The sequence below is a fragment of the Mercenaria mercenaria genome, chromosome 3 (genome assembly GCF_021730395.1).
Source record: "Mercenaria mercenaria strain notata chromosome 3, MADL_Memer_1, whole genome shotgun sequence".
NCBI lineage: Eukaryota > Metazoa > Mollusca > Bivalvia > Venerida > Veneridae > Mercenaria > Mercenaria mercenaria.
Window position 1 is genome coordinate 91220818 of NC_069363.1, and position 27206 is coordinate 91248023.

The 27206-nt window shown below is 33.8% G+C and overlaps 1 protein-coding gene across 6 annotated transcripts in view; it reads left to right on the plus strand.

Moving 5' to 3' along the window:
- Nucleotides 1-22839, plus strand: part of LOC123524061 (dynein axonemal intermediate chain 4-like) — a 29285-nt gene extending 6446 nt beyond the window's left edge. Inside the window, exons 5-26 of one of the 6 annotated variants that reach the window (XM_053539262.1) lie at nucleotides 514-608; nucleotides 979-1160; nucleotides 2601-2708; nucleotides 3063-3132; nucleotides 3499-3639; nucleotides 4318-4359; nucleotides 6571-6692; nucleotides 7199-7301; nucleotides 9319-9345; nucleotides 12800-12945; nucleotides 13308-13394; nucleotides 13577-13654; nucleotides 13991-14064; nucleotides 15844-15998; nucleotides 16506-16629; nucleotides 16823-16910; nucleotides 17490-17618; nucleotides 18000-18097; nucleotides 18781-18856; nucleotides 19438-19521; nucleotides 21261-21442; nucleotides 22424-22565. In XM_053539262.1, the coding sequence (XP_053395237.1) occupies nucleotides 514-608; nucleotides 979-1160; nucleotides 2601-2708; nucleotides 3063-3132; nucleotides 3499-3639; nucleotides 4318-4359; nucleotides 6571-6692; nucleotides 7199-7301; nucleotides 9319-9345; nucleotides 12800-12945; nucleotides 13308-13394; nucleotides 13577-13654; nucleotides 13991-14064; nucleotides 15844-15998; nucleotides 16506-16629; nucleotides 16823-16910; nucleotides 17490-17618; nucleotides 18000-18097; nucleotides 18781-18856; nucleotides 19438-19521; nucleotides 21261-21440 (2209 nt within the window). In that variant the 3' untranslated portion in view covers nucleotides 21441-21442; nucleotides 22424-22565. Of the gene's footprint in view, nucleotides 1-513; nucleotides 609-978; nucleotides 1161-2600; nucleotides 2709-3062; nucleotides 3133-3498; nucleotides 3640-4317; nucleotides 4360-5411; nucleotides 5433-6570; nucleotides 6693-7198; nucleotides 7302-9318; nucleotides 9346-12799; nucleotides 12946-13307; nucleotides 13395-13576; nucleotides 13655-13990; nucleotides 14065-15843; nucleotides 15999-16505; nucleotides 16630-16822; nucleotides 16911-17489; nucleotides 17619-17999; nucleotides 18098-18780; nucleotides 18857-19437; nucleotides 19522-21260; nucleotides 21443-22423 lie in introns of all 6 variants that reach the window. The other 5 variants (XM_053539263.1, XM_053539266.1, XM_053539264.1 and 2 more) reach the window with 5 other exon arrangements.
- Nucleotides 22840-27206: the final 4367 nt, after the last annotated feature.

The following is a 27206-nucleotide window of genomic DNA, read 5'->3' on the forward strand; positions in this document are numbered from 1 at the left end:
TTGTTATTGTATTTAAAAAGAATGTAGGCCTACAGCTTTTGTGGAAATGTCTTTTAATATCTATCAGATCATTATGATGCAATAAAACCTCTGTTATTGACACTGACTGAGAAACTAAGCAAACATCTATATTTCGCTTCCCATTAGAAGTAAACCTCAGTGGTGCAACAATCTCGCCAAAAAACACATCAAATAATCCCAGCAATAGTCACTGCCAAGAGGTTGCAGTGTATACAGGTTTTAATCTGGAGACAAGTCACTTTAAGGTAATGGACCCATAATGAAGATCGGCAATTTTCGTTAAATTACCCGCAACGTATTTTCTGTAAGTGATTTCGGCATTCTCTGGTTGTTATGAAAATGATTTTATATATGTGAGAATGATGCTGAAATCGTTATACAGGGGATACGTAATCTCATGGAAATATCTGATTATCATTATGGGTCCACTACCTTAAACGATTGATGTGTATATGGGTGTATTTTATTGTTTAAGTCTGTTTTATGCTGCAGGTCAGTGTTCAGTCAGTCATATGATACAGGATCTGAGTCTATGGCAGAGCCGGACGAGACTGACCAATCACAGGAGATATCAACGGCATGGGGAGGTAAGTAAATCATAAACTGGCGATAAACTTTATTGTAAGTTAAGAGCAGCATTTCCATTTTCATAGTTTTCAGGGCTATGCCTTTCCTATATTTTTTAAAAGGCATGCTCAACTAAACATTTTGAGAGGTATTGTCTGTAATTTTCGTTTCTAAAAATAGTATATTTTGCAGTACAAATTGGCAGAATGCGAGTTTGTCAAAGTTCAGACAACAGTAACACTTACAGTAAAGATAATTAACATACCAAAATGTGTCTTAAAGTTTCAAGAAGAACAGAATATTGGTTTGATGTGCAGTTTCGATATATGCCACCAATGTTAGCAATATCTTGGCAGTCCTATTCAAAATATTGCATTTGATCATTTTCAGAGATCAAGCATAAAAGAGTAGATGTAGAAGAAGACTTACAGGAAGAAGATTTAGAGAAGATTGTTGATCTCACTCTGACGGAGACAGAGACAATATGGCTGCTTGACATGCCGGGAGTCTGTGTGTCGACAGAAAGTGACGAGGCAGATAGTGTAAGAAAGAAGAATGAAGCTTATCAAGATGTAAGTGAATAACAATTTTTGGTTGTCTGCACAGACTGTTAGATACCTTGATACTTTATCTGTAAAAAAAATGTTTTTTTTTTCCTAGTATACTTTTCATTTAAAAAGAACACTGAAAATTTATGATCACATTTTGTTTTCAATGTTTAAAATAGTCAACATAATTGCAGTTCAGTTCAAACAAACTGTACAAAAAAGATACATATCCAAAAAATTCCAAAGTTTAAAATTGAAAAATATAATTTTTTGGGTGTACAATTCCAATGAGAAATTCAACAAATACAGTTTGTGAGAAGTTATATGAAACAACAATTAACACTTACAGTTGCTTTCTCTATTATTTTGTTGACTTGTTTTTCATTTTTTGATATTTCTTTAGTTTGAGAAAAAAATGACAGGATTAACAAGTATTAATTACACTTTTTGTTGAAAGTGAGTTTTTCAATATTGATTCCTGCATTTTCCATGGTTTGTAACAGAGTATTAGGGTAAGAAAAGATGTCAGTATCATTTATCTTACATATATATATGGTTAAATCTTCCTACCTGAAAATGTTCTAATCATGTATATATATTGTGTGTTGCATTGTTGTTAAATGCCAGAAGTTTTGCCAATGATTTTCAGACATGTAAAATGCTTCCCCAATTTATGTAAAGCTCTTTTCAGGTAAATTATATCAAAGAGCTCACATGCCTGTAAATCATAAAGTTACTGGTTACATTTATTCAGTCAGTCATCTTTCCATTTAATAAATGTTTTGGACAGAATGTAGCATATTGATGTATTTTGAATCCCAAATGATAGGAATTTTGTTATTGTCTCTAGGTAATAATGTTGTTTCTTTATCTATTGTAAGCTTCCAGACTTGTTGTATTTTTGTCATTCAAGTACATTGCCATTATTTCACCTAACTGCTGGTTGGTTTTCATGGATCTCAACTGATTCTTGTTTTCAAGCATTATCAGAATTGTTCAATATTTTTTTCCTTTTACTGCTATGAAAATCATTGCATGGTCTCTTTTGGTTGTTTTTTTCATAAAAAATTGTAAAATAATTTAAAATCCAAAAGAATAATTGTTTTATCTGTTTACAATGTTGTGTCCTGTCATACTTCAAGGATTGCCATATTGTTAGAACAAATTTATAACAAATGAAACATTTGATGTTTATAAAAGAAAATTGTTTATTTTTATTTACTTGAATATTTATGCTCGTAAATTTACTTTGAAATCAGTCCACACTATTAACCTAAATTACTGCATGAATATTTGCTGGAATATTTAAGACATTATTTTCACTACACATGTTTAATGTAACAAATGTATAAATTACTATGCATGAGACTTGAAAATGAGTGCACATTTATTGACTAGGAAATGAAACGTACATATTTTATGATATTGAATCGCATAATTTATGTTTACGTTTTAAAATTTTAGCTGGTGAAAAACAAGCAGGGAAATGACAGATATGCTGAGAGAGGCATGAACACCTTCAATGAACCACAGAAATGTAAACTGGTACAGACAAGCAAAATAGGATATAGTGTAAGTTACTCATACATGGGCAGTTTTGATTGACAGTGGAGAGGGTTAGATTCTAGTATGTGCACTCCAGAAAGTCAAAATACAGTCAAGGTCTAGTAGTCTATGAATTTTCAAAAATCAAATTCAGTCACTGGCTACACATAAAAGCACCAGACTTTAGCTGACAAAATAATGATTAACAAGTGTTTTATAAACAGCTATGTCTAGCTTTGGTGTAAATTCCAATGTTTTAAAGTTATGTCAGCTCAGGCCTTTGTTAAAAATAGAATAAAATCCTGCCTGTACCTGTGCAAATATGAAATCTCATTCATAAAATCTCATGGTTAAATTAGACAAATTTACTTTCTATTGCAGGAGATGGGAGTGAATGCTACAACATGGGATATGTATGACACTTATGAAGAGATTGAAAAGAATGCTAAGGGTAAACTTAAAAGTCTAATTCTCCCTATTATTTTTGTCTTGAAAAGCAGAAGTACAAATATTAATCGGCATTGACAAAATTTTTCAAAAGCAACAACACCGGCTTGAACTTTTTAGGGGATTGCTTGACATTTCAAAACAACTGTAGTAAGGTAAAGCTATATGAAAGTTTTAACATAAATAAAAGTGAGAAAAAATTAAAAAAAGAATTGACAAATTTTACTATAAAATCTGAATTATTAAGTAGTGATTGATATTTTGGACACTGTGACACCATATTTTCCCCTTATGTAAGCTGGCATATACCACCTTCAATGAAGTCAGCAGTAGTTCTTTTCCTTTATTTGTTCTGTCCTATTTTTGAAAGGTAAAGCAGCTGAAGATGATGAGGAGGGAACAATTTCCCGACCAGGAAGTCCAAAAGAAGGGGAGGAAGAAGCCAAACCGGCCTCCACAGATACTCCAGATACTGTTGTTAGAGAGAAAAGTGCTGCCTCTGTTAGAATAGGTAATAATTATATTACTAGTGATAGGAAAAATACAGTTCAGTTAAGTGAAATTGAATAGTTGGATTTCTTTTTTATGTTTCTTATATTTTTTTTTGATAATTCAAAAACAGCTGGCCCATTCATGCCAGCTTGAGCTTTTAATAAACAAATATTGTGGTATAGATTTCCTGTCCCTGCTAAGTAAATTTTGTTAACTTGCCTGACGTCATATAAAAGTGATATTACCTATTTTTAGCTTAAACAGACTTGTCCAAATCTCAGTTTTACTTGAAAAATGATTTTCCTATGCTCAGTTTTGCTTGAAATATGGTTGACCTACAGTTTCACTTAGAAAGAAAAGAAGGCCTGTGTGCAAGTATATTATACAAAAATGAAACCTTTTGACTAGTGTGTTTTACAAGTACGAACCAATATTTTATTAGACTCTCTGACAAGAGAAACAACACGAGGTACAATTGATATTGTAATGTGCAAATGATATCAATACGTTATAAATACCATAGCCTTCATGTTGTACTTAATATACCATAGTTTGTTTTAATATTTTGGAATTGTTTCTCTTACATTGCCTAGTCCAGTCTTTTGTTTTGGACAAGTTTCATTTATAATTAGAAGAGAAACATACTTTATGTTAATCAGATAAAATACTGTTTTCATATGTTTTAATTTCTTGTTAGGACGTTATAATGGCAGTACCTTTGAAAGTTTATTTCGCACAGGTATATTTGCCACCCAAGATATTTTGTACAATTGGATGAGGATTTATAGTAGTTTATTCCTTCTTATATGAGCCATGCCATGGGAAAACTAACATAGTGGCTTTGCGACCAGCATGGATCCAGACCAGCCTGCGCATCAGCACAGTCTGGTCAGGATCCATGCTGTTCACTAACAGTTTCTCTAATTGCAATAGGCTTTGAAAGCGAACAGCATGGATCCTGACCAGACTGCGCGGATGGATCCATGCTGGTCCCAAAGCCACTATGTAGGTTTTCTCATGTCGCGGCTCATATAGTTTTATCACCAGCTATTTATTTAATTTATTTTCTTGCATATGCATGGATTGCAATTTGATTTTATAGTTTTATTCCAGATATATTAGTTTTTCCATTCTATTATACATGTGCGAACCTCATATATATATATTTCTACACAATTGTTAACTTTCTAAAGAAAATCAAGTGAAAATGTAATACACAATTTCAGTAATAAAACTTTGACATAAATGAGGCAAATGTTTTCCATGACGATCTGATAAAAGACATTGTGTCTGAAATCATTTGTCTTCCACCTTTGATTCATGTATGGAAGTAGAGAACAATTACCTGTAATTAAGAACAATTTCAGTACTTGTACAGAATCCGGGAATGTTGGTTAGGTTAACTGCCTGTCGTGACATAACTGAAATAGTGTTGAAAAACAGCGTTAAACTCAAAAGAAACAAATAAAATTGACATAAATCTGTCTGAGAGTCCTTTTGGAATTTGTTAGCTTGCTTGAATGGCTGTCAGAATGTCTGGAATTTATGTTAAATTTCTGCTTTACATTGGTCTACAAACAAGGTTTTTCAGAAATCTTGTGATTTAGATGGTTTCAAACAGCATGCGGGACATTTTTATTTTACTCAATCTTAATTGTACATTTTAATATGCATGTGTATAGATGGTATGCTTTATTATTGATTTTTTTATTGCTACATAACAGAGGAATGTGTTGAGGTAGTTCTTTTTAATTTCACTGCAACAATTAGATTTTAATTTCTCTATATTAGCAAAGGCAAAGGTTGTTGAAGGTAGGTGGAGTGCACATGAACTTGCATGGATTTTTCTTACTGTGTTTTTTTTTACATTTGGTGGTAGAAAATGGTGCTTCCCTGTTACAAGTTTTGAACTTATCTATTTTGTGTTTGATTAATAACTAGGCACAGTGAAAATAGCTTAATGTTAAAATCCATGATTTTGGAAGATGTGTTTTGTTTACATGTAAAGGAATGACCACTAACATGGCATTTTTTGCATATTAGATTAGAACAACTGTACCTGCATTTTGATTTTACAAAATGGCATAAGAGCCATCAAAACAAAACAAAAATAGGATTTTTAAAGTTTCAAAACCGTTTGATACAATAAAATGAATGTTGATTAAAGACATTAGACAAAAAATATTTATTTTTTAAATTTTTTTTTCATGTGGAGAGGCTGTGATTTGAATTTGCTGGGAAAAAAAATACAGTTCATTACTCTGAACCCTGGGAAAAGTTGTTTGATGAACTTTAAGTTTTATGACTAAAATTTTGTTAGTTTTGTAATTTTTATGAGAGATAAAGCTGTCATGAGGATGTCTCTTTCAAAGTTTTGAAGTTTATATAAAGTGTTGCATACAAAAGGGAGGTAATAAGAAATTTTAATTTTTTTTATAAAGTTTTCTTATCTACATGTAAATTATTGACACCATTTTCAAAATTTTATAGAAGCAGATATACATGTTAATACAGCTGATTGTTTATAACCTGATAATTGTGCTGCATGCTTAAAACTAAAGTATTGTGGGCCTTTAAAATGGTAAGAAGGTATTACGGGACCTTTAAAATGGTATCAGAATCAACATAAATGGTCTTTGTGTTGCAGAAAGTAGTTATTTGGTTTGCATAATATTCATTTGTTTGTTTTATTTTTATCTAAACATTGCTTTTGATGTGAAATTTATGTTTTCTACTTTTTGCTTGTGTTAGAAACTTAATTTATTCAGAAATATCTGCTTACTTTGAGGTATAAATGGTAAGACAAAATATAGTTCCAACAACTTGAAACCATTTTAATCCATTCAATACAGGTAGATTTTTAAGCTGTTTGCAGTTATGGAAAGTATAAATATTTTGTACCAGTGTCTTTAAAAAATTGTGAATATATTTTTTGCAATTACTGTTATAGATAGCAGAGCAACATTTACATCATCATTTGCTGGGTCAGAGAGTATATTTGCTAGCAGAGAAACTGGGGTTTCCTCTGTTCCAACAGAGGCATCTGCAATAGATGAGGACAAAATCATTCAGGTTAGATATGTAAATGATATATTATACTGCTTTTGAACGTTAACAGCTATTTATAGTTTTATTAGATATTTCATAAATGGATCTGAAACATACAATCGAGGAGTTTTCAGGACGTTTCAATATCATGATCCGAACTTTTTCTGTTTGACATATACCTATTTGCCATTAGTATTCACATGATACTATCTATTTTTACACATAAGAAATAAAATTATTATTTATTTGAAATCCTACCATTTTTTGGGCACAAAATTTTGTGTTTGGTCAAAACAGCTATTTCATGGGGATGTGAATTTTTAGATTCCGACTTTTGAACATAAAATGAAGGTTTTGTTCCATTGTGTATAATTTTATAAGCATTCACATTAACTGCCAAGCTGAAAATTCAGACAAACAATACCAGTGTCATCACGACCCTTGTGTCTACATGCTAACTCTTAAGATAGCCAAACAAACAACCTTTACATCTTGCATATGAAACAATTTTCTGAACCACGTAATTTCAGTCAGAGAGTTTCAAGACAGATCTGTTTGTGATGGAGAGAGTAATTAACCTAAACACGTACCAGGGCAAACAAGCATTATACCGGGGTTTCAGTATTGTTAAAGGTAATATTTTTATCCGTACATTTACTCAAACCTGTCTACATTTCTGGATTTTACAGCATTTTAAGGTACCATTATTTTAATAATTGTGTTTATAGTGTGTACTTCATTTAGTCTTAAACACAATGGTTCTGCATTTTTTTTAGCTCATCTGATTTTTTGAAAAAAAATGATGAGTTATTGTCATCACTTGAGCGGTTGTCGGCGTCGGCGTCGGCGTCTGTGTCGGCGTTGCCTGGTTAAGTTTTGTGTTTAGGTCAGCTTTTCTCCTAAACTATCAAAGCTATTGCTTTGAAACTTGGAATACTTGTTCACCATCATAAGCTGACCCTGTATAGCAAGAAACATAACTCCATCTTGCTTTTTGCAAGATTTATGGCCCCTTTTGTACTTAGAAAATATCAGATTTCTTGGTTAAGTTTTATGTTTAGGTCAACTTTTCTCCCAAACTGTCAAAGCTATTGCTTTGAAACTTGGAATACTTGTTCACCATCATAAGCTGACCCTGTACAGCAAGAAACATAACTCCATCTTGCTTTTTGCAAGATTTATTGCCCCTTTTGGACTTAGAAAATCAGTTTTCTTGGTTAAGTTTTATGTTTAGGTCAGCTTTTATCCTAAACTATCAAAGCTATTGCTTTAAAACTTGCAACACTTGTTCACCATTATAAGTTGACCCTGTACAGCAAGAAACATAACTCCATCCTGCTTTTTGCAAGATTTATGGCCCCTTTTGGACTTAGAAAATATCAGATTTCTTGGTTAAGTTTTATGTTTAGGTCAACTTTTTCTCTTAAACTATCAAAGCTATTGCTTTGAAACTTGCAACACTTGTTCACCATCATAAGCTGACTCTGTACAGCAAGCAGCGTAACTCCATCCTGATTTTTGCAATAATTATTGCCCCTTTTGGACTTAGAAAATCATTTTCTTGGTTGAGTATTATGTTTAAGTCAACTTTTCTCATAAACTATCAAAGCTATTGCTTTAAAACTTGCAACAGTTTTTCACCATCATAAGTGGACACTGTACATCAAGAAACATAACTCTATCCTGCTTTTTGCAAGAATGATGGCCCTTTTTAGACTTAGAAAATCATGGGTAGGACAATATTTCTATTACACAAAAAAAATCAGATGAGCGTCAGCACCCGCAAGGCGGTGCTCTTGTTTTATAATATACGGGTAGATGAATTTAGACATAAACATAATAGTTCTACAGTTTGTTTGAATTTACATGTAGATATATACCTAAGAAGAATATTTAAAATGTTTTTATTAATTATTGCTCTTTTCTCAGAACTTGCAGTGATAGAGTCTCATGATTTTCAGTACAATCCCTAAAAATATATATTTATATAAACCATTTAGTTGACCAAAAAATGGGAAGTTACTCAAATACTTTTTGTGATAATTTTCCTTTAAGGATGTAATTTGAAGTTATAATACAGCTTAATTGAGATGTTTCAATATACTTATCAACAAATTACCTTGTAATCAGTGTAGTGGTTAATAAATCGATACATTATAGTTTCTGTCAAAAACATCATGTTTTTCCACTTCAACATGAAATTTACTGTTTGCATACCAGTGTATACAGAGCTGAAATGTCTGCAAACAACTCTGAAAATCAATTAAAACTAAATAATTTATATTTTGTTGTTGTATTGCAAGTATATGTTGTTATTTTGGTTTGAAAACACATAATTAAGAAAGAACAATCAACATACTTTGGAGATAAAATTACTTACTTTAAAATGAAAACTACACAGTTAGTCTCTTTCAAGATTAGTGGCATGTACATGACTTCATAAAAACAAGCTGATACTGTTTCAAAAAAAAAGGAAATGAACTGTTGGAAGTATAATTTATGTACTGTTTGTAGCAGGTAATACTGAAGTAAACTATAACACTTATTATTAATGTGCATCACATGCATGAAATATTGTATGTTGTGCCACGCCTTATATTATCACTGCCAATGCATGTGTATGTTCACATGTCTTTTGTCAACTTGCTAGGAAGTGAACCTGAGGAAGCTGTTCCTGGTAATATTGTGTGACATGTAGATATGACACCCCACCCACTTCACTAGCATTGTGTGTCAATATTGTGTTGTTGTGTGCTTATATTCCCTTCTGCACTGTTAATGTCCTGAATGTTACAATCACATTTGAGACGCACCATGAGAAAACCAACATAGTGCATTTGCGACCAGCATGGATCCAGACCAGCCTGTGCATCTGCGCAGTCAGGTCAGGATACATGCTGTTTGCTAACAGTTTCTCTAATTGCAATAAGCTTTGAAAGTGAACAGCATGGATCCTGACCAGACTGCGCAGATGCGCAGGCTGGTCTGGATCCATGCTGGTCGCAAATGCACTATGTTGGTTTTTTCATGGTGTGGCTCATTTGTCCCGAATTTGAATTACCAGTATGTGCCATAACAGCTCTAGGCAACTAACCATCAAGTTGCAAGTTTTAATCAGATGTAGCAGGGGAAGTTTAATTCTGTAGAAGGGGCCTCAGTGGCCAAGTGGCTGACTTCAAATCACTTTTCCATCGCCAATGTGGGTTTGAGCCTCGCTTGGGTCATAGAGTTCAACATGTGAGGAAGTCATCCAGCTGGCTTATGGAAGGTCAGTGGTTCTACTAAGGTAACTGCCTGGGATGAAATCATGCCCAAAGAGGCACCTAGGATCTTCCTCCACCATCAAAAGCTGGAAAGTTGCTCTATGACCTGTAACTGTGTTTGAGGGCCTCCGTGGCCGAGTGGTTAAGGTAGCTGACTTCAAATCACTTGCCCCTCATCAATGTGGGTTCAAGCCTCACTCGGGGCTTTGAATTCTTCATGTGAGGAAGCCATCCAGCTGGCTTATGAAAGGTTGGTGGTTCTACCCAGGTGCCCGCTCGTGATGAAATAATGCACGGAGGGGCACTTGGGGTCTTCCTCCACCATCAAAGCTGGGAAGTCGCCATATGACCTAAAGCTGTGTCGGTGCGACATTAAACCTAACAAAATGAATAAATGTAACTGTTTGCGTGACATTTAACCCAACAAAAACAAAAGAAAACAAATTTTGTAGCAAAGCACAGTTTGCTAAGGCAAAGTGTAGTCCATTGCCACATGTTCCACATAGGAAGATTGTGTATTGGATTAGAGCTGATAAGAAAGGCAGATTCTCTGTAAGATCTACACAGCTTGTAATGTCTTTGAATAAATACTTGAATTATCACTAAGTGGCTGAGATTATTTATTATTTTTGCATGATCCACTGCCCCACCACTACTTTCCACTGTCTCTCCTCAAGTTTAGCTGAAATCTCTATGGTTGAGTAGGCTGTCATTCAAAATAATTACTCCAACCTGTAAAGTAACTGACCACTCAGCCTTGGTCCTGGCAATTAATAAAACTGTTTTTGCCCTGCTCACTCTGCTCAAGCATTACAAACTAGTAACCTGTCAACTCTGCCTCAGAGCAGTAAGTAGAGTTCAGCTCTTCTGTTCAGACGGTATGACAAGTAGTAAACGGTAATGAATTTAGTAATGACAGATTTGAATTCTATTACTATTAAGGATAACATGGTGTAATAGCCATATTTCATATCTTGTAACTGGATGGTAATATTTAAATGAAATTTGGTCACTTTAAAGACATTCAAAATTTAAAACGTTTTACCGAGAGATTTTTTAAATTTTATAATTTTTTGGGTAGATAATCGTTATTGAAGTTAACATTGATGCCTATGGGAAATATATTATTTCTTTGATTATAAGAATCTGAACTTGAGTTTCGAGAAAATTTTGCGGTAGAAAACTGCATTATATGATTCTGATACAAATATCAAAAAGAAATCTAAAATTCCCCGTAGGGAAAAGGAGAAAATTACCGTTTTCTAGTTTTCAGGGGAGATAACTCATGAAAAACCAAAATTATCGGGGGAGGTTATCTAAAGGAAATTTTTGAGAACTTCTGTCACTTTTATAAATTGTCAATATGCACCTTATTTCTATCATTTGACATTTTCAAAGCTTACATTATCAAGTTGAATGTACGCTTTTGGTGAAATTGAGGCCTATTACGGGTAGTCATCCTTAAGCAGTATTTTTACCAGTTTCAGTTGATCCCCCCCACCCCCCGGTTTCATTTTTCAGGCATTGTCACATAACTGATTTGTCAAAATTTAAGTTTCAAAAGCCCCCAGACTTAAAGTATGGTAATTTCATATGGAATGGTTTTCAAACTGAAAAATGTCAGATTAGTGGAAAGTAATATTTTCTATTGTGTTATGTATTAAAGAAGGAATCCATTCAGTTATCAGTTTAGGTACATGTACAAGTTCAAAATTATTTTTTTGCAAAATACCCAGTAGAGTCCTTAATTCTCTAATGCATCTATGACTCAGTTATGCAAGATTAGTAGGCATAAATGTCTGTATCCTCACCATACCTGTCAGTCTAGTAGATCTTTTGATTTCTACTTCTCTCTTCATATTATATTTGTCTTTTCATCGAAAAACTTCAATTTCTGTAAGATCATGTGCAGTTGTTTTACTAACGGATGGCTGAATAGCAAATTGCTTACTTTTATAATGTTTTCTTATGAGTAGCAGAATGGTCAGCTCAGTAAGAATGACTTTGGACATGGCAATCCAGAGGTCAAAAGCTCAATCACCATGCAAGTAAAAAGTTGTCAGTGATAGTAGTTCACTAGGTAAACCACAAGACGTTGAAAATCAAGAATTTGCAAGTTTCGTCTTATGAGCTTAATTACTTGTAAGAAATCTATACAACTGACTGCAATTCCATTTCTGAAATTTTACTTTAATATGGTATTACACCGAACCAACCAGACATACTGGGAGTAGATATATATTTCAGTAGTGCACTTATTGGTAAATCCTGTGTGAATCTACTCTTTTGTTTCCCACCTGTTTCCCACCTGTTAAAATGCATGTATTGTCTTCTGTAATATCCATTTTTCATGGACCATAATACATCACTGCATGGTTTGTCTTTGCCATCACTGATCCTAACAATCTCTCAATTCTTCTTTTCAGGACAGGACAGGGTCAGGGGTTATAAATCTAAATTTGAAGACTAGTCTGTTAAGTGTAGCATCTGATTGGATGTTTCTGAGTTCAAATTTGAAATTGACCAATGAGGAAGTTGCATCCCGAGACTGGTCTCCAAAATCAGTTTTAACTGGTCTCCATAATCAGTTTTATAATCTTGAACCCAGGTCATGAATATGCCCTTTGTTTAATGTTTATTGTAACAGCTTGAAAGCTTTGAAAATATGCAAATTGCCTGAAATATAATGGCTTTGGCATGATATTCATATATTCATATTCCTATATTTATACATTATGTAACAACAGTACTGTTATGCTGCTTTGCTTGTTTGTACCATTATATTAATGGAAGACAATAATTTTGCAAAAAGTTAGTGGAAATCCTTCTGTTGTCTGGACAATGCATTATCTTAGAGTTATATTACAGATATTGACCAAGATACAAGTACAGCACCACAACAGTTAGCCGTGTCTGATGATGTTGGACCAAACTTTGATCGCCTGTGGTCATACACGTGTAAAGGGACACAGGGTAGAAATGTCAGCTGTCTGTCTTGGAACAAATCAAACCCAGTAAGTCTGTACCATTAGTGGAGCCAGCATTTCTGTAGAATTTTCCATGTCTGTTTATTGTTGCTAAGTACCTTCTGTTATGCAGATAGTGGGGATTGATATTTTTTATACATAGTAGCTTTTTTAGATTGAACATTGTCACTTTAACAGCATTTAGACATGCACTTAAGTATAAAATGCATACAAAAAAGATTTCCAAAGTTTAATATCTCTATCTTTGTATAGAGAGTGCATTGATCTTTTATTAGTCAGTGTTGGTAAATCAACAAAATATTTGTACTGTAATTTATTGCTGTATTCAGTGCATAGTTTTATGGAGTAAGGTTATTGGATCAATTTAACATAAAGTTGTGTGTTTTCAGGATTTAATAGCAGTTGGTTATGGTCAGTTTGAGTTCTCAAACCAGAAAGAAGGCCTGCTTATGTGTTGGTCACTGAAAAATCCAGAGGTAAGGTAGTATTTTGTGTAAAGATATGTAAGGATAATATAAACTGTATAGCTCTTATTTTAGAAGTTATTCTCTGTACTGCATAATCAGAATTTTTGAGTAGAAATTTAAGAATGTACTCGGCATTTCCGGAACAGTATTCGATGTACAACTTTTGTATTTAAATGTTTTCGTGTTTACAGTTTCCAGAGCGTGTGTACACGTGTAAGGAAGGTGTGACGGCGGCGGACTTCTCCAGGGTCAATCCAAGCCTTCTTGCAGTATGTAGTTTATATGTTGTATGAGTACGTTTAACAAGTAAAATGTAATGTTCAAGTTTTAGAAATATTTGAAAAATATGTCCATTACAAATAAGCAGAATATTTGACAAATTATTATGTCTGGATTTGGTAATAAAGTAGAATATATCATCAAGACATCCTAAAGTGTTGAGGTATAAACCTGTCGTGCAAGCCATAGTATTAATCTATGATACTCCTAAAGTTCTGCTCAAGACAGAAGGGAAATGACCTTGTTTTTGTGAAAGTGTATAATTTGTATTTGGAAGTCTTAATCATTAGGTATGAATTGCAGTAAGTATATTTTATGTTCAATAGGTTGGCTTGTATGACGGAAGTGTGGCAGTATTCAATGTACGGCAATCTGCTGATGAGCCTATCTTAGATAGCTTGTAAGTATTAACACTTACCTTGCTAAATTTCTATAATGAACTTGTCCATCTTCCAATTTGGACAGTACCATTAACTGTTAAGAGGGGTGCTTACCAAAAAAACTGTTAACTGAATGGCGAACAGTGCAGATCATGACCAGACTGCACGGATGTACTGGTTTTGAATTTAGTTCCAGTACATGTTGCATCTTTTTTAAGGTAATATGACTAAAGATGTTGAAGCTATATAAGCCACGCCATGAGAAAACCAACATAGTGCATTTGCGACAAGTATGGATCCAGACCAGCCTGCGCATCAGGATCCATGCTGTTCACTAATGGTTTCTCTAATTGCAATAGGGTTTGAAAGCGAACAGCATGGATCCTGACCAGACTACTTGTCAAACACACTATGTTGGTTTTCTCATGGTGCGGCTCGTATTTTAATTAGTGGTGTCTAGTATGTGGAATGTGGAAACTAGTTAGCAATCATAAGAGTTCGAGTGAGACAGCATGTAGTTATTTGGTGTTTATGGAACAGTCAAAAATGTCCTAAGGTAGCAGAGACAGTTTAAGAACTGTTGCTAAATGATGATAGGGAAATTAGTTTCTGCTGTTATAGAAACACCGATTTTATTACTTGATTAATTTATGAAAATGCAGTAACTAAGATCAGGTTCTGAAAAAAAGAAAAACAAGTAACACTGCTTTGTTGTAATTAGATATTGGTCACAGTCTCTCAGTTAAAAATATATACCAGTATTTGTCATTTCACTGGTGTGTCAGGATAATAACATTGTTTCAAAAAGAGTTACAAGACCATGATAACTAAAAGGTGTTTAAGAGGCATTTGATAGTGGAATCGTTTGCCCATCTCGGAAACAGTTCACATCGAATGCAGAAGCACCCTGAATGTAAGATTGATAAAATTTGTAGTAACTAATCCAAATTGACATATTGCCATTTATATATAGAGCAATGAGTGGTAATTAAACAAGTCTCAGTTAATTCTTATGAACCAAATTCATTATATCAATGTCCCAGAAATAAAAGCTAAAATAAACTTTTGAGAAAACTGTATATTTCGTTTTACAGATTTCTCACCGAAACTTCCTTTCCATATCGAAACTTCATAGCTTTTAAATACTGCTAATACTGATATTCATCTACTGTAAAATCATTAAATTTTGTTGGCAAGAAATTTCATGGTTTTGGTCAAAATGGCAATTTCATGGGGATATGAATTCATGGATTTCAACTTTTGAACATAAAATGAATGGGAATTTTTCTTGTTTGTTGGGATTAAATTTCGTGGATTGACTAAGCCACGAAATCCACGAAAATTAGTCCCCCACAAATATTAATTTCACAGTATTTGTCGAGCAAAAGTTGTTCATGGAATTGTAGATACATGTATACCCTTTTACAATTTTCTATAATTTAAAGTCGCAACTCCTACTTACAGCATATTTTCTATATAATTATGGTATCCAAAAACACATACTGTGTGTTCTTAAAAGGTTGTAAGTGGTAGATACAATCTTTTTCTTCGGTAGATATTTCTAAAACTGACCAAAACATTCTTTTATTATTTACAAAATGTCAATTTTGGTTCAATAAACAGGTTTACCCAGTTATGATTTTATGTTCAGGCTTCGGCCCTTTCAGTGCAGTTATCAAAAATGTATAGGTCACAAAAGGTAGTAAGGAACAGTGTCAGCCATATATTTTTGTTGGATGCCAATATATATTAAATTCCAGTGTTTGTCTATTTGATGGCCAAAATATTTTTCATTACAGTTTATCGCCTGGCAAGCATACAGCCCCAGTGTGGCAGATTAAGTGGATTGAGAAAGAACGAGGCTCGGGGGAGGAATCGGCAGAGGTTTTAGTGTCCATTTCTACTGATGGAAGAGTATGTCAGTGGTCAATTAGGAAAGGATTTGAGTGCTATGGTAAGTTATGTATTTAATTTGTCAAATTTGGAAGCAAAAAAGACTTTGTTTTGTAAATTACAGTTTTATTAGGCTACTCTAATCAAAGATATGTCTTACTGTTCATGCCTTGATGATTTAAGCAAAAGCTCTTTAGAATTTTGTTGTGATAAAATAATTTAGGTCTGTGATTCAGTTAAAACGGAAGCCTGAAAATGTAGTTACTAAAGTTCTGAGCATCGTTAGAGAGGGAAAGGTAATGTAAGCCTGAAATTAGGACCAGTTTTGAAAAAAAACACACTTTTTGTATATTTGTCATACATAACAATTTGGTATCATTTGACAAAAGACATGATTATCTTTTAAACACACCCATTCTTTACCGTGTTTTATGCTGGGAAATGTCAGATTACTTGTAATGAAGAAATCAAGAGAATAAGTTCTATTGATCCCCACCGTGGAGTTTTAATATAATGTTTGAGCCGAGTTAATTGAAATAAATTTCTAGCTTTGAACATTTTCTTACAGATTTGATGAGACTCAAGAAAATGCCAACTAGAATGGGAGGGAAGAAAGAGAAGAAAGGAGAGGCATTTATATCCCGTCATGCTGGAGGACTTAGTTTTGACTTTAATACACGTGATGCTAATATGTAAGTTCAGTATTTATCCTTCTAAGTTTGAGAAGTTAATTTTGACTCACAATATTGCTAATATATGAGTAGATGTTATTATAAAAATTCTAAAAAGTCCTTAGCATCTTAAACATGTAATATATTATGTGGAACTTCATGATATATTTATTTATGATGGCATTAAATATATATTGCATACGTCTTCCTTCAGTTATTTGGCTGGAACAGAAGATGGTCACATACACAGATGTTCATGTTCATATAATGAGCAGTTTCTTGAAAGTTATTTTGGACACACTGTAAGTAACAGTTTTTATGTCTTCAGTAATTGTGGTGAATGTCTTAATAGGTAACACTCAGGCTGTCTGCATAGCATATTCTGGTAGTATAGTGGTAACGTACTTGATTGTCAGTCCAGAGGTCTGGGTATTGAGTCCTGGTTCGGGCACTGTAATTTCTCAGATGCTCTTTAGTGTCTCTCACCTGACTAAGAGGCAAGTACTGATTCTTCCCAGGAAAGACAACTTTGCATGTGTTGGTGCTTCCTGTTAGAGAGAGCAAAGAGCTAGACTATTGATTTCTCTCTGTTGTCGAGGCTTTCTCTTGCTGTGTCCCTCTGGTCAGATTGCTCTGTGTCTGTACCAGTGGAGGATGAATATGTGCCTTTAGTGACTGCCTTTGTATGTAAAGAACCTTTGGACATGTTTTTCGGAAAATAGGGCACTATATAAATCTGGTGTAATAAAATGTATTACTATGTAAATTTCATACCCTTCCCATTTATACACATGTACTTGCATACAGAGTTTTGTATTTTTTTTTCCATTCTTTATTTATATACATTAAATTAATTCTGTTTTATTATATGTTGTTTTCAGGGTCCAGTGTATGGTATTGTATGGTCTCCATTCGTACCTGATGTATTTTTAAGTTGCAGTGCAGATTGGAGTATCAGATTATGGCATCAAGACAAACCAAGACCTATATTAAACTTTTTCTCTTCCACTGTAAGTTTAAGCATTTTTTTTTTTATTTGATTTAATTATTTTACGGCATATACAGAACATTCGTATAATAATGCAGAACTTTCACCTATCATATTTCATTAGCACTGAAATTAATACAGTCTAAAAGTGATACTTGAATCCATCATGCTAAATGTATCTTACAAGATCTTTTGACAAACAAGTTTTTTTTTTTTTAAATATAGTAACTTTGGCATTATACAAACATCAGAAAGAAATAAATAATTCCGTTACATCTGCTCAATGTCTCACTTTTCTGGCATCTTAAATGATTATTAGTATGTATCTTTTTTGTTTGTTTGAAATGTAGGAAAACTTATTAAAGAATATTGACATATTAATGATTTTATCAATGTTTTACAGAAACCTGTGTATGATATTGCTTGGTCGCCCAAATCTTCTACAGTGTTTGCTTGTGTTAATGAGGGAGCTGTAGAAGTGTGGGACCTTAACATTAGCACGTAAGTTCTTTTGTAAAATTATATAAATTGTTTGGCATGGAATTTCATGGTATTGACCAGAACTGTTGTCTTTTGGGGATTTAAGTTGTGGAATTCAGCCCTGGAAGATTTAATGAATTGGATTTTTGTTTGTTTATTGTGTTTTTATTTTACAGATTGTTGCAACCATGAAATTTGTTTCAAACAAAATTAATGATTTTACAGTTCTCAGGAACTTAAGCTGTATATTTTTATTATCTGGAAAATTGGTTACATAAATGAAGAATAGGAAAACTAGCAAATCCAAGAGCCCATTGAATTTTTTGAATATTATTCCTGTGAAAACAATGTTTTTATGTGTCTATATATATGTATAAACTAGAGCGCCGCCTACAGATGCCATCGCTCATCTGCAAGTGCTGGTCAGTATGTAAGAAAATTGTTATAGTTTAGAATTTCTAAGTACAAAAAGGGCCATAATTCTAACAAAAAGCAAGTAAGAGTTATGGTTCTTGGCCTACATAGTCACCTAATGATGATAAACAAGTGTGCATAGTTTATAAGCTGTAGCTCATGGATTTTGAGAAAAGGTGACCTAAACAAAAATTTTAACCAACACCAATGCCAACAATTAAATGAAAACAATACCTCGTATTTTTTTTCCAAAAATCAGACGAGATAAAAACAGTTCTTTCTTTAAACAGGTTGGATCCAATCATAGTCAACAACCCAACATCTGGTGCCAAACAGACCTCTGTCACATTCTCAAAGAACTCTGATGTATGTGGTAATCTTTCTTATAACTAATGTTGAACTGTGTGAACAAGTTTATGCTGGAAGTGTTTGAGAGAGAAAGAAGGTTTTAAAAAAGGAGGCAAACACATTCACAATGCATCATTTCAAAATTAGAACCATTTATTAGACATAAAGTGAGAAATATAACTTTTGACATATAAAATTTTGAGCCGTGCCATTGGAAAACCAACATAGTGGCTTTGCGACCAGCATGGATCTGCGGATGCGCAGGCTGGTCTGGATCCATGCTGGTCGCAAACCCACTATGTTGGTTTTCTCATGGCATGGCTCAATATGAATACAGTTACAGTGTTATTTCATTCTGTTGAATCAGTTTTTGATATTTCAAAAAACTGGTATGTGTTAATTCAGTAAAACATTTGTCAATCTTATTATGATCATTTTGATTTGATAACATTTATTTTGAAATAATTGATTAGTTTTGCAACATGTGACCAGTCTGTATGTGTGTAATGTTTCATCAGTCAGTATGTATTTTTGTGTCCATATTGAGAATGTTTTATCATATTTATGTTTTAATGGTTGATCAATGTATATATTTTTAGTGTTTATTGGTGGGTGACAGTGAAGGTCAGGTGACTGTGTTACAGTTGAGATCTATGCCAGTACCTGTCTCACAAGATAAACAGGTAAGACCTACAAAGTTTACTCCAAGTTTCTTTTTAGTAATAATGAGAGATTGCTCTACAAAACCTGACAATTAACCAAAATAGTGTTTACTTTTACAGTCAGGAGTATTATAAAGAAAAGTATACTGTAAAATCATTTAATTTCGTGGGCATGAAATTTCATGGTTTTGGTCAAAACGACAATTTCGTGGGGATATGAATTTGTGGTATTCAACTTTTGAACATTAAATGAATGGAAATTTTACTTGTTCTTGGTATTAAATTTTGTGGATTGACGCAACCACGAAATCCACGAAAATTAGTCCTCCACGAATATTAATGATTTCACAGTATGTTTTTGTAAATTCATTGAAATTTAGCATGAGGACCTTTGTGGTGGAGTGGTTAAGGTTGTTAACTTGTAATCACTTTCTCGTGACCGCTGTGGGTTTTGAAAGCTTACTTGTAGTTTAGCATTGCTTCATGTGAAGAAGCTATCCACTTAGCTTGTGTAAGGTTGGTGGTTCAGCCCAGTTTCCTATTTATGCCCTGAAATGATTCACTGTCAAAAGCTTGAAAGGTGCCATATGACCTACATTAAATTTTCAGTCGGCATGTTGTTAAACCAACCAAAAAGCAAATAGCCAAGGTTTGTTTTATCAGTGAATAGATTGTTGTTTATGCCAAGAACATTTTGATTCATAAAATATCACAAGAAATATATGTGTTATAAAGCTTTTTACTTTCGTGTATGTCCTTGTAATTCAAATTAAATCATATACTGTGAAATCATTGAATTTCGTAGACACAAAATTTCATGGTTTTGGCCAAAACAGGAATTTCATTGGATACAAATTCATGGATATAAGATAAATGGGAAGTTTACTTGTTCGTCCGTATTTAATTTTGCGGATTTACCTAAACCTGGTATTCCCAAAAATTTGTCCGCCAGTAACATTAATGTTTTCAAAGTAGTTTTTTTTTCACACTGTATGTCAGTAAAGTGTTACAGTACTGTGTAATGTTGAAGGAGTGAGATGGAGAAAATACAGGATATTAATGAGTATTTTGAATGAATGATCAGTGAAAGAATGGCCAGTTGAATAAAGATTGAATGAAAAATCGTATCAGTGGATGAAAAGTGATGGTGTGCATATTGAATTTTTGTCTGCTCAGTGACCATATAAAGAAAATTCTTGGGTCTTAATTGAATTTTTGCAGACTGTATTTCATGGCAATATATAACTAGGTCAAATATAAAATCTGCCTTTTTCAAACCACTACCAAAAGAGTTAGAGCCCTTGAAAATTGTGAAAATACATTGTTAGTTCCATTTCTGGGTAGATTTTCAGTGCTTCTTAACTAGACAAAATGAGTCGCACCATGAGAAAACCAACATAGTGCCTTTGCGACCAACATGGATCCAGACCAGCCTGCGCATCTGTGCAGTCTGGTCTGGATCCATACTGTTCGCTTTCAAACCCTATTGCAATTAGAGAAACCATTAGCGAACAGTATGGATCCTGACCTGCTCAAATGTCTATTCCATTTATGTCCGTTTAAATTTCAATAAGCACCAAGTTACTCCTTCAGTTTTAGCCCATTTAATTTAGCAAGTTCAGTTTAGGGGAAAGAATTAAGTAATAGGAGTTATTCTTTTCAAGTCCTTACTGCATTTATTAGTTACTGGTCTTTTTCCAGCCTTCTTGTGATTTGTTATACTTTGTTTCTATAAATAAAATTCTATATTGATCCTGTAGCCAGATGCACTTCTAGAAGTGATACGTAAGAGCCTTGCCACAGGTGGTAAAACCCATACTGACTTAGGTCATGACCTAGAGTTAGAGGTAGATTCAAAGGAAGATGGCAAAGAAGGGTTAAATGATAGTTTAAAAGAAATAAATGAATTGATTGGGGATTCCTCTGAAATGGACAGTTAGTGGTAAGACAAAATCGTCACAGTTAAACTGTTTTTTGTGTTAATGTTTACACCTTATTTGAGCCTGTTCGATTTTGAAAAGTTGCGATAATTTCTGTTTGAATGAAACAAAATTGATATTTGGATAAGAGAATCACTGTTGCAGTCAGAGGTACGCATACAAATGGAGGAGAAATGTTTTTAGTGGGAGAGAATGAAATAAAAAGAGAAAAAACATTTTTGGTAGGAAAATGAAGGTAAAAATTAGGTCAGGAATAAAGTTCAGGGGAGATACTGTTTTGAGTGACTTAATGTGTGGCACATTTGTATGAGTAGCAGTGGGTTTCTAGTTTGAGTTTTGTTGTTTGGTTTTTCTTTTCTTTATTTTTTGTTGGAAAGTTTGTTGTTGTGGAAGTTGAATGAATGAAGTCGAAAGATTGACATATAAGCAGGTTGTGACTGATAATTGTTGATTTTCATAAATTGTTTCTTAAAGGAAAATATGCGTTGTGCAGACATTATTGAGAAAGCTGTATAAATTGCAGAGATCTATATATAATAAATTATAACCTTTTACTGTTTGTGAACTTTACTACAGATGGTAAATATAATATATAATATTAACATAATTATTATGTTTTCAGCAGGAGCAGAATTTTAGATGTAATATTTCTGTTCATATCAGTACAGTTAAGGAAGACAGTCTTCCTTAGTTTTACTATCTTTGATATTTATAAGTCTCATTACCTGTATTACCTCTATTACAACTGTGTGAGTAGAACTCTGCTTTGACAGTTATGTAAGGAAGGCATCAAGCTGGATTGCAAAAGGTTGATGGTGCCAGTCCTGGTTCTGCTCCACTAATAAAGCTGGAGAGTTGTTATGTAATATAAACAGTGTTAGTACAACATGAAAAGATCTTGAACTCAATTGTTTAAAGCTGAACAACAAATAGTTCTCTTATTACTAGAAATTAAGATACATCTTTTGTGTTATTTGTTTCAGGCTGATGCTTTGATGAAAATTATTAATACCAGTCTAGCAAGTCAGTTGCAGAACCAGTCTGCAGCAGAACCAGACAAAGTGGAAAGGGAGGAAACTCAGTTGGAAGATGATCTGCCACCAGATATGGACTAAATGTTATAGACATAAAATGAAACATTCTTTGATAAATAAAATTCTTTGAAGATCATCTACAGTCTTCAGTAATGAAAAAAATGTTTAAAAAGGAAGTTATGAAGAACTGAAGAATTTGCAGTGGACCAAGTGGTGGGTTTAAATGTTACAGTAACTGTTGATCATCCAGTATTCATTTCCTGTACAACTTCAGTTTCAAAATTGAAACTAGCAATACTGATTTACTTTGGTGTGAATAATACACTGTCATAAAGGTCAAAATAGAACATTTTTTTTAGTCTTTCTTTCAACAAAAGAAAACAACAACACAAATGTTTCTATGATGTGTGTCGCTTTTTACCTGTCTGCATAGCATATTGTAAAAGTGACATGCTTCTAATATTCATAAAAGTCTCAACAGTTTTGAAAAAGAAAGCTTCTTTGAAAAATTTGACTTTTTAAATTGTTACAACTGTGTATATATATTTCATTCATATGATACTAAATATTTTACATGAGATATTACTAGGTAATTTATTATAAGTGATATAGATTAACGTACTGTTGATTTTTTAAAATTACTGACATAAAAGTTAACTGCTGCTCACTAGAAATACCTAAATTAGGATTTTCACTGTTAAAAATGTACTGATTGTGAAAAACGTTATGCTGTTTCTATTTGTACAAGTTAATGGCATAATTTGAGATTTTCAGGTTCTAATTTCATTTATTATGTGCAACTCATACATTCCAATTGTTCCGTCCTTTAAACACTTTGATTTGTCTGTATGCATCTGTCTGCACATTATTTACATACTGTTACTGGCATATTCCTTACTGTGTTAGTGGTTAATTTTGCAGCATGGAAAGTTTGCAATTTTACAACTGAGAAATATTTACAAAATTCAAGTCGTCAAATGCAACCATAAAGTAGACCATAAACATGTTTATTAAGTCTGTAAATGTTAGTAACTTGCTGATTGAAGGAGTCTAATTGAAGCAAACATTTGTTAATAATGATTTCAGTTGACTGCTTACAATTTATATTTTCTGTATGCAAGAAGTCTACCAATGTTTTTCTCGAAATTTTCTGTGATACAAAACTATTCACTTACCTGTAAATAACCTGTCAGGTGGTATATGTACTGCAGTATGTTATATATTATTTTGTTAAATAAACTTAAATTTCATCAAAAACTCTCATATGAACTTATTTTTTACTTGTATATTATTCATATTTATTGAAAATGTTCTGTGATATGGCATTGCTAATAAAATAGCTGATAAAAGTGGAGTCTTTGTTAATGTTTTTTATGCCCCCGAAGGGAGGCATATAGTTTTTGAACCGTCTGTCGGTCTGTCAGTTTGTCCGCAATTTTCGTGTCCGGTCCATATCTTTGTCATCGATGGATGGATTTTCAAATAACTTGGCATGAATGTGTACCACAGTAAGACGACGTGTCGCGCGCAAGACCCAGGTCCATAGCTCAAAGGTCAAGGTCACAGACATTAAAGGATAGTGCATTGATAGGCGTGTCCGGTCCATATCTTTGTCATCGATGGATGGATTTTCAAATAACTTGGCATGAATGTGTACCACAGTAAGACGACGTGTCGCGCGCAAGACCCAGGTCCGTAGCTCAAAGGTCAAGGTCACACTTGGACATTAAAGGATAGTGCATTGATGGGCGTGTCCGGTCCATATCTTTGTCATCGATGGATGGATTTTCAAATAACTTGGCATGAATGTGTACCACAGTAAGACGACGTGTCGCGCGCAAGACCCAGGTCCGTAGCTCAAAGGTCAAGGTCACACTTAGACGTTAAAGGTCATTTTTCATGATAGTGCATTGATGGGCCTGTCCGGTCCATATCTTTGTCATTCATGCATGGATTTTAAAATAACTACGCATGAATGTGTGACACAATAAGACGACGTGTCGCGCGCAAGACCCAGCTCCGTAGGTCAAGGTCCTAAACTCTAACATCGGCCATAACTACTCATTCAAAGTGCCATCGGGGGCATATGTCATCCTATGGAGACAGCTCTTGTTTTAATTGCAAGAAAGCCTGTTCTTCAAAGTAGTATGAGTTTGCAGCGATGATATTTAAACGTCTTTTTTTAAAAAAAGACTTTATTGTATGGTCATGTCTGCCTATCCTTCAACATTTTCATTCCAAACTTTGAAATAATCTTCCACTGGTTGGAGGTACAGATGGATGTATCTGGCTCAAGGGTAACGGTAAGGAGGCTCTGCTGTATCGTGAGAGCCATGCAGATAGTTTCATCGCTCCTTAAGCTAGTGATTTTTTTCTTGAATGCTTTATTCTTCGTTTAATAGAAGAAATGAATTAAAACAAATGCTTTTCTTCTTAGTACTATTTTGTTATAGTGACGTATGAATTTACTCCTTAATTCATAAATTACAGCAAGTGAGTCATCTTTCTGGGATGTAAGACGAGTTTTTCAAGCACGGCAAAAGCACTGGAAAATTCTGTCTGGCATGCTAGAAAGAATGTATAATAGCTACAGTTTTCAAACTTTACAGGGTGACTAAGTACCACTTAAGGAGTATACCTATTTTATCACCTACCTTGAGACTGAAAATGGTTTCTTGTCTTTTAAGTTACAAAATATTCAATAATTCACACAGTGATTAAGTACAACTAGAGGAAGATCCTTATTAGCTCGACTTTTCGAAGAAAAAGTAGAGCTACTGCACTCGCCCCTGCGTCGGCGTCGCCGTTGGTTAAAGTTTTTGGTAAAGTCAAATATCTCTGTTACTATCAAAGCTATCGGCTTGAAACTTAAAATAGTTATTTACTATCGAAGTCTACACCAGGAGAAACAATCTCCGTAACTCTAAATTTTGACAGAAGTATGCCCCATTTCAACTTATAATTTTTGGTTAAAGTTTTTGGTAAAGTCAAATATCTCTGTTACTATCAAAGCTATTGACCTGAAACTTAAAATACTTATCTACCATCAAAGTCTACACCAGAAGAAACAATCTCCATAACTCTGATTTGAACTTTGACAGAATTATGCCCCTTTTTAACTTAGATTTTTTTTTAAATTTGATAAAGTCAAATGTCTCTGTTACTATTAAAGCTTTTGACTTGAACCTCAAAGTAGTTATATACAATCAAAGTCTGCACCAAGAGACACAAATCCCATAACTCTGGTTTGAATTTTGACAGAATTATGCCCCTTTTTAACTTAGAATTTTTGGTTAAAGTTTTTGATAAAGTCAAATATCTGTTACTATCAAAGCTTTTGACTTGAAACTTAAAATACTTATTTACCATCAAAGTCTACACCAGGAGAAACAATATCCATAACTCTGATTTGAATTTTGTCAGAATTATGCCCGTTTTTAACTTAGAATTTTTTGTTAAAAGTCAAATATCTCTGTTACTGTTAAAGCTTTTGACTTGAAACTCAAAATAGTTATGTCCCTTTTTAACTTAGAATTTTTTTTAATTGGCAAAGCTCTAATTCAGAGTCGAGCACAGAGAAAAGTCGAGCGCGCTGTCTCACGGACAGCTCTTGTTAGTTTGGGTGCCAGTGGTTCAAAGGTCACGTTCACAGGAACTTCACTTATTTCTGGTAATTTATTCGTTTCTAGGCTCTAAGTCACGAAATACATTTTAACTACAGCTTTCAAACTATAATAATAAAGGTAGGAGGTCGTATTCTTTCTAGGATCAATAGGTCAAAGTTTAAGGTTACAGTGACCTGGAGACTGAACATTGTTTAATTAAAACTTCAGACGATGAGCGAGCACCGTTAGTTATTTTTGGGTCAGTGGCTCTTAAGGTTGAGGACTTTCCAGGTAATGTTTCGTTTCTGGGCTCCGAGTCGCAAAGAATATTAGATACAGCATTCAAACTTTACTTAATGACTTGGCGCCACTTCAAGGGTTATCCATAGTTTTTGAGGTCTAAAGGCGTCAAGGCCGCAGTAACCGGGAGAATTGTTAACGCACTAAATCATATAAAATATAATAGTTGTCTTTCAAACTTTATACAATGAAAAAAGTAACACTAGAGGAAGACCCTTTTGTCAAGGGGACCCTACTCGATTTCTGTTAATTTGTTGTTTCTGTGGCTTTTAAGGCAGAAGTATTACATCTACGTCTTTCAAACTTTACATATTGACTAGATAGTACTTGAGAAAGATCCCCATCGATGTTGTAGTCAGTGGCTCAAAAGTCAGACGCAGGGATAGGGATTTTTCTTTACTGTTTTTTAAGCTTTTTGATATAAGTTTCCGTCATATACATGGACTCCTTCCCCAATTCCCAAACACATCTCGAAAAATATTTTTGTTTTAATGCCCATTTTACTGCCCTGTCCTATTCTGCGTGCGAATGGCTGTATTATGCCCTGTTAGACAGAGCTCTTGTTATACCAGGTTTGACTTTCCAATCCTCCAGTGGATGAAGAGGAGGGATACACTTTCGATGTTGTCCGTGCATGCTTCCTTTTCCGTCCAGTACAACTGATGCCATTTTTGGTAACGGTCAGTGATCAGAAATAATATTCAGTATGTTACATCATCAGATATGTTTAAAGAGTTTTCTTTTCATTTTAACTTGTAAATATCACATTTTGCTCACAGCGCGGATTTTTTTTTTTAATTAGACCTTTGCCTGTCAATTGATGCATC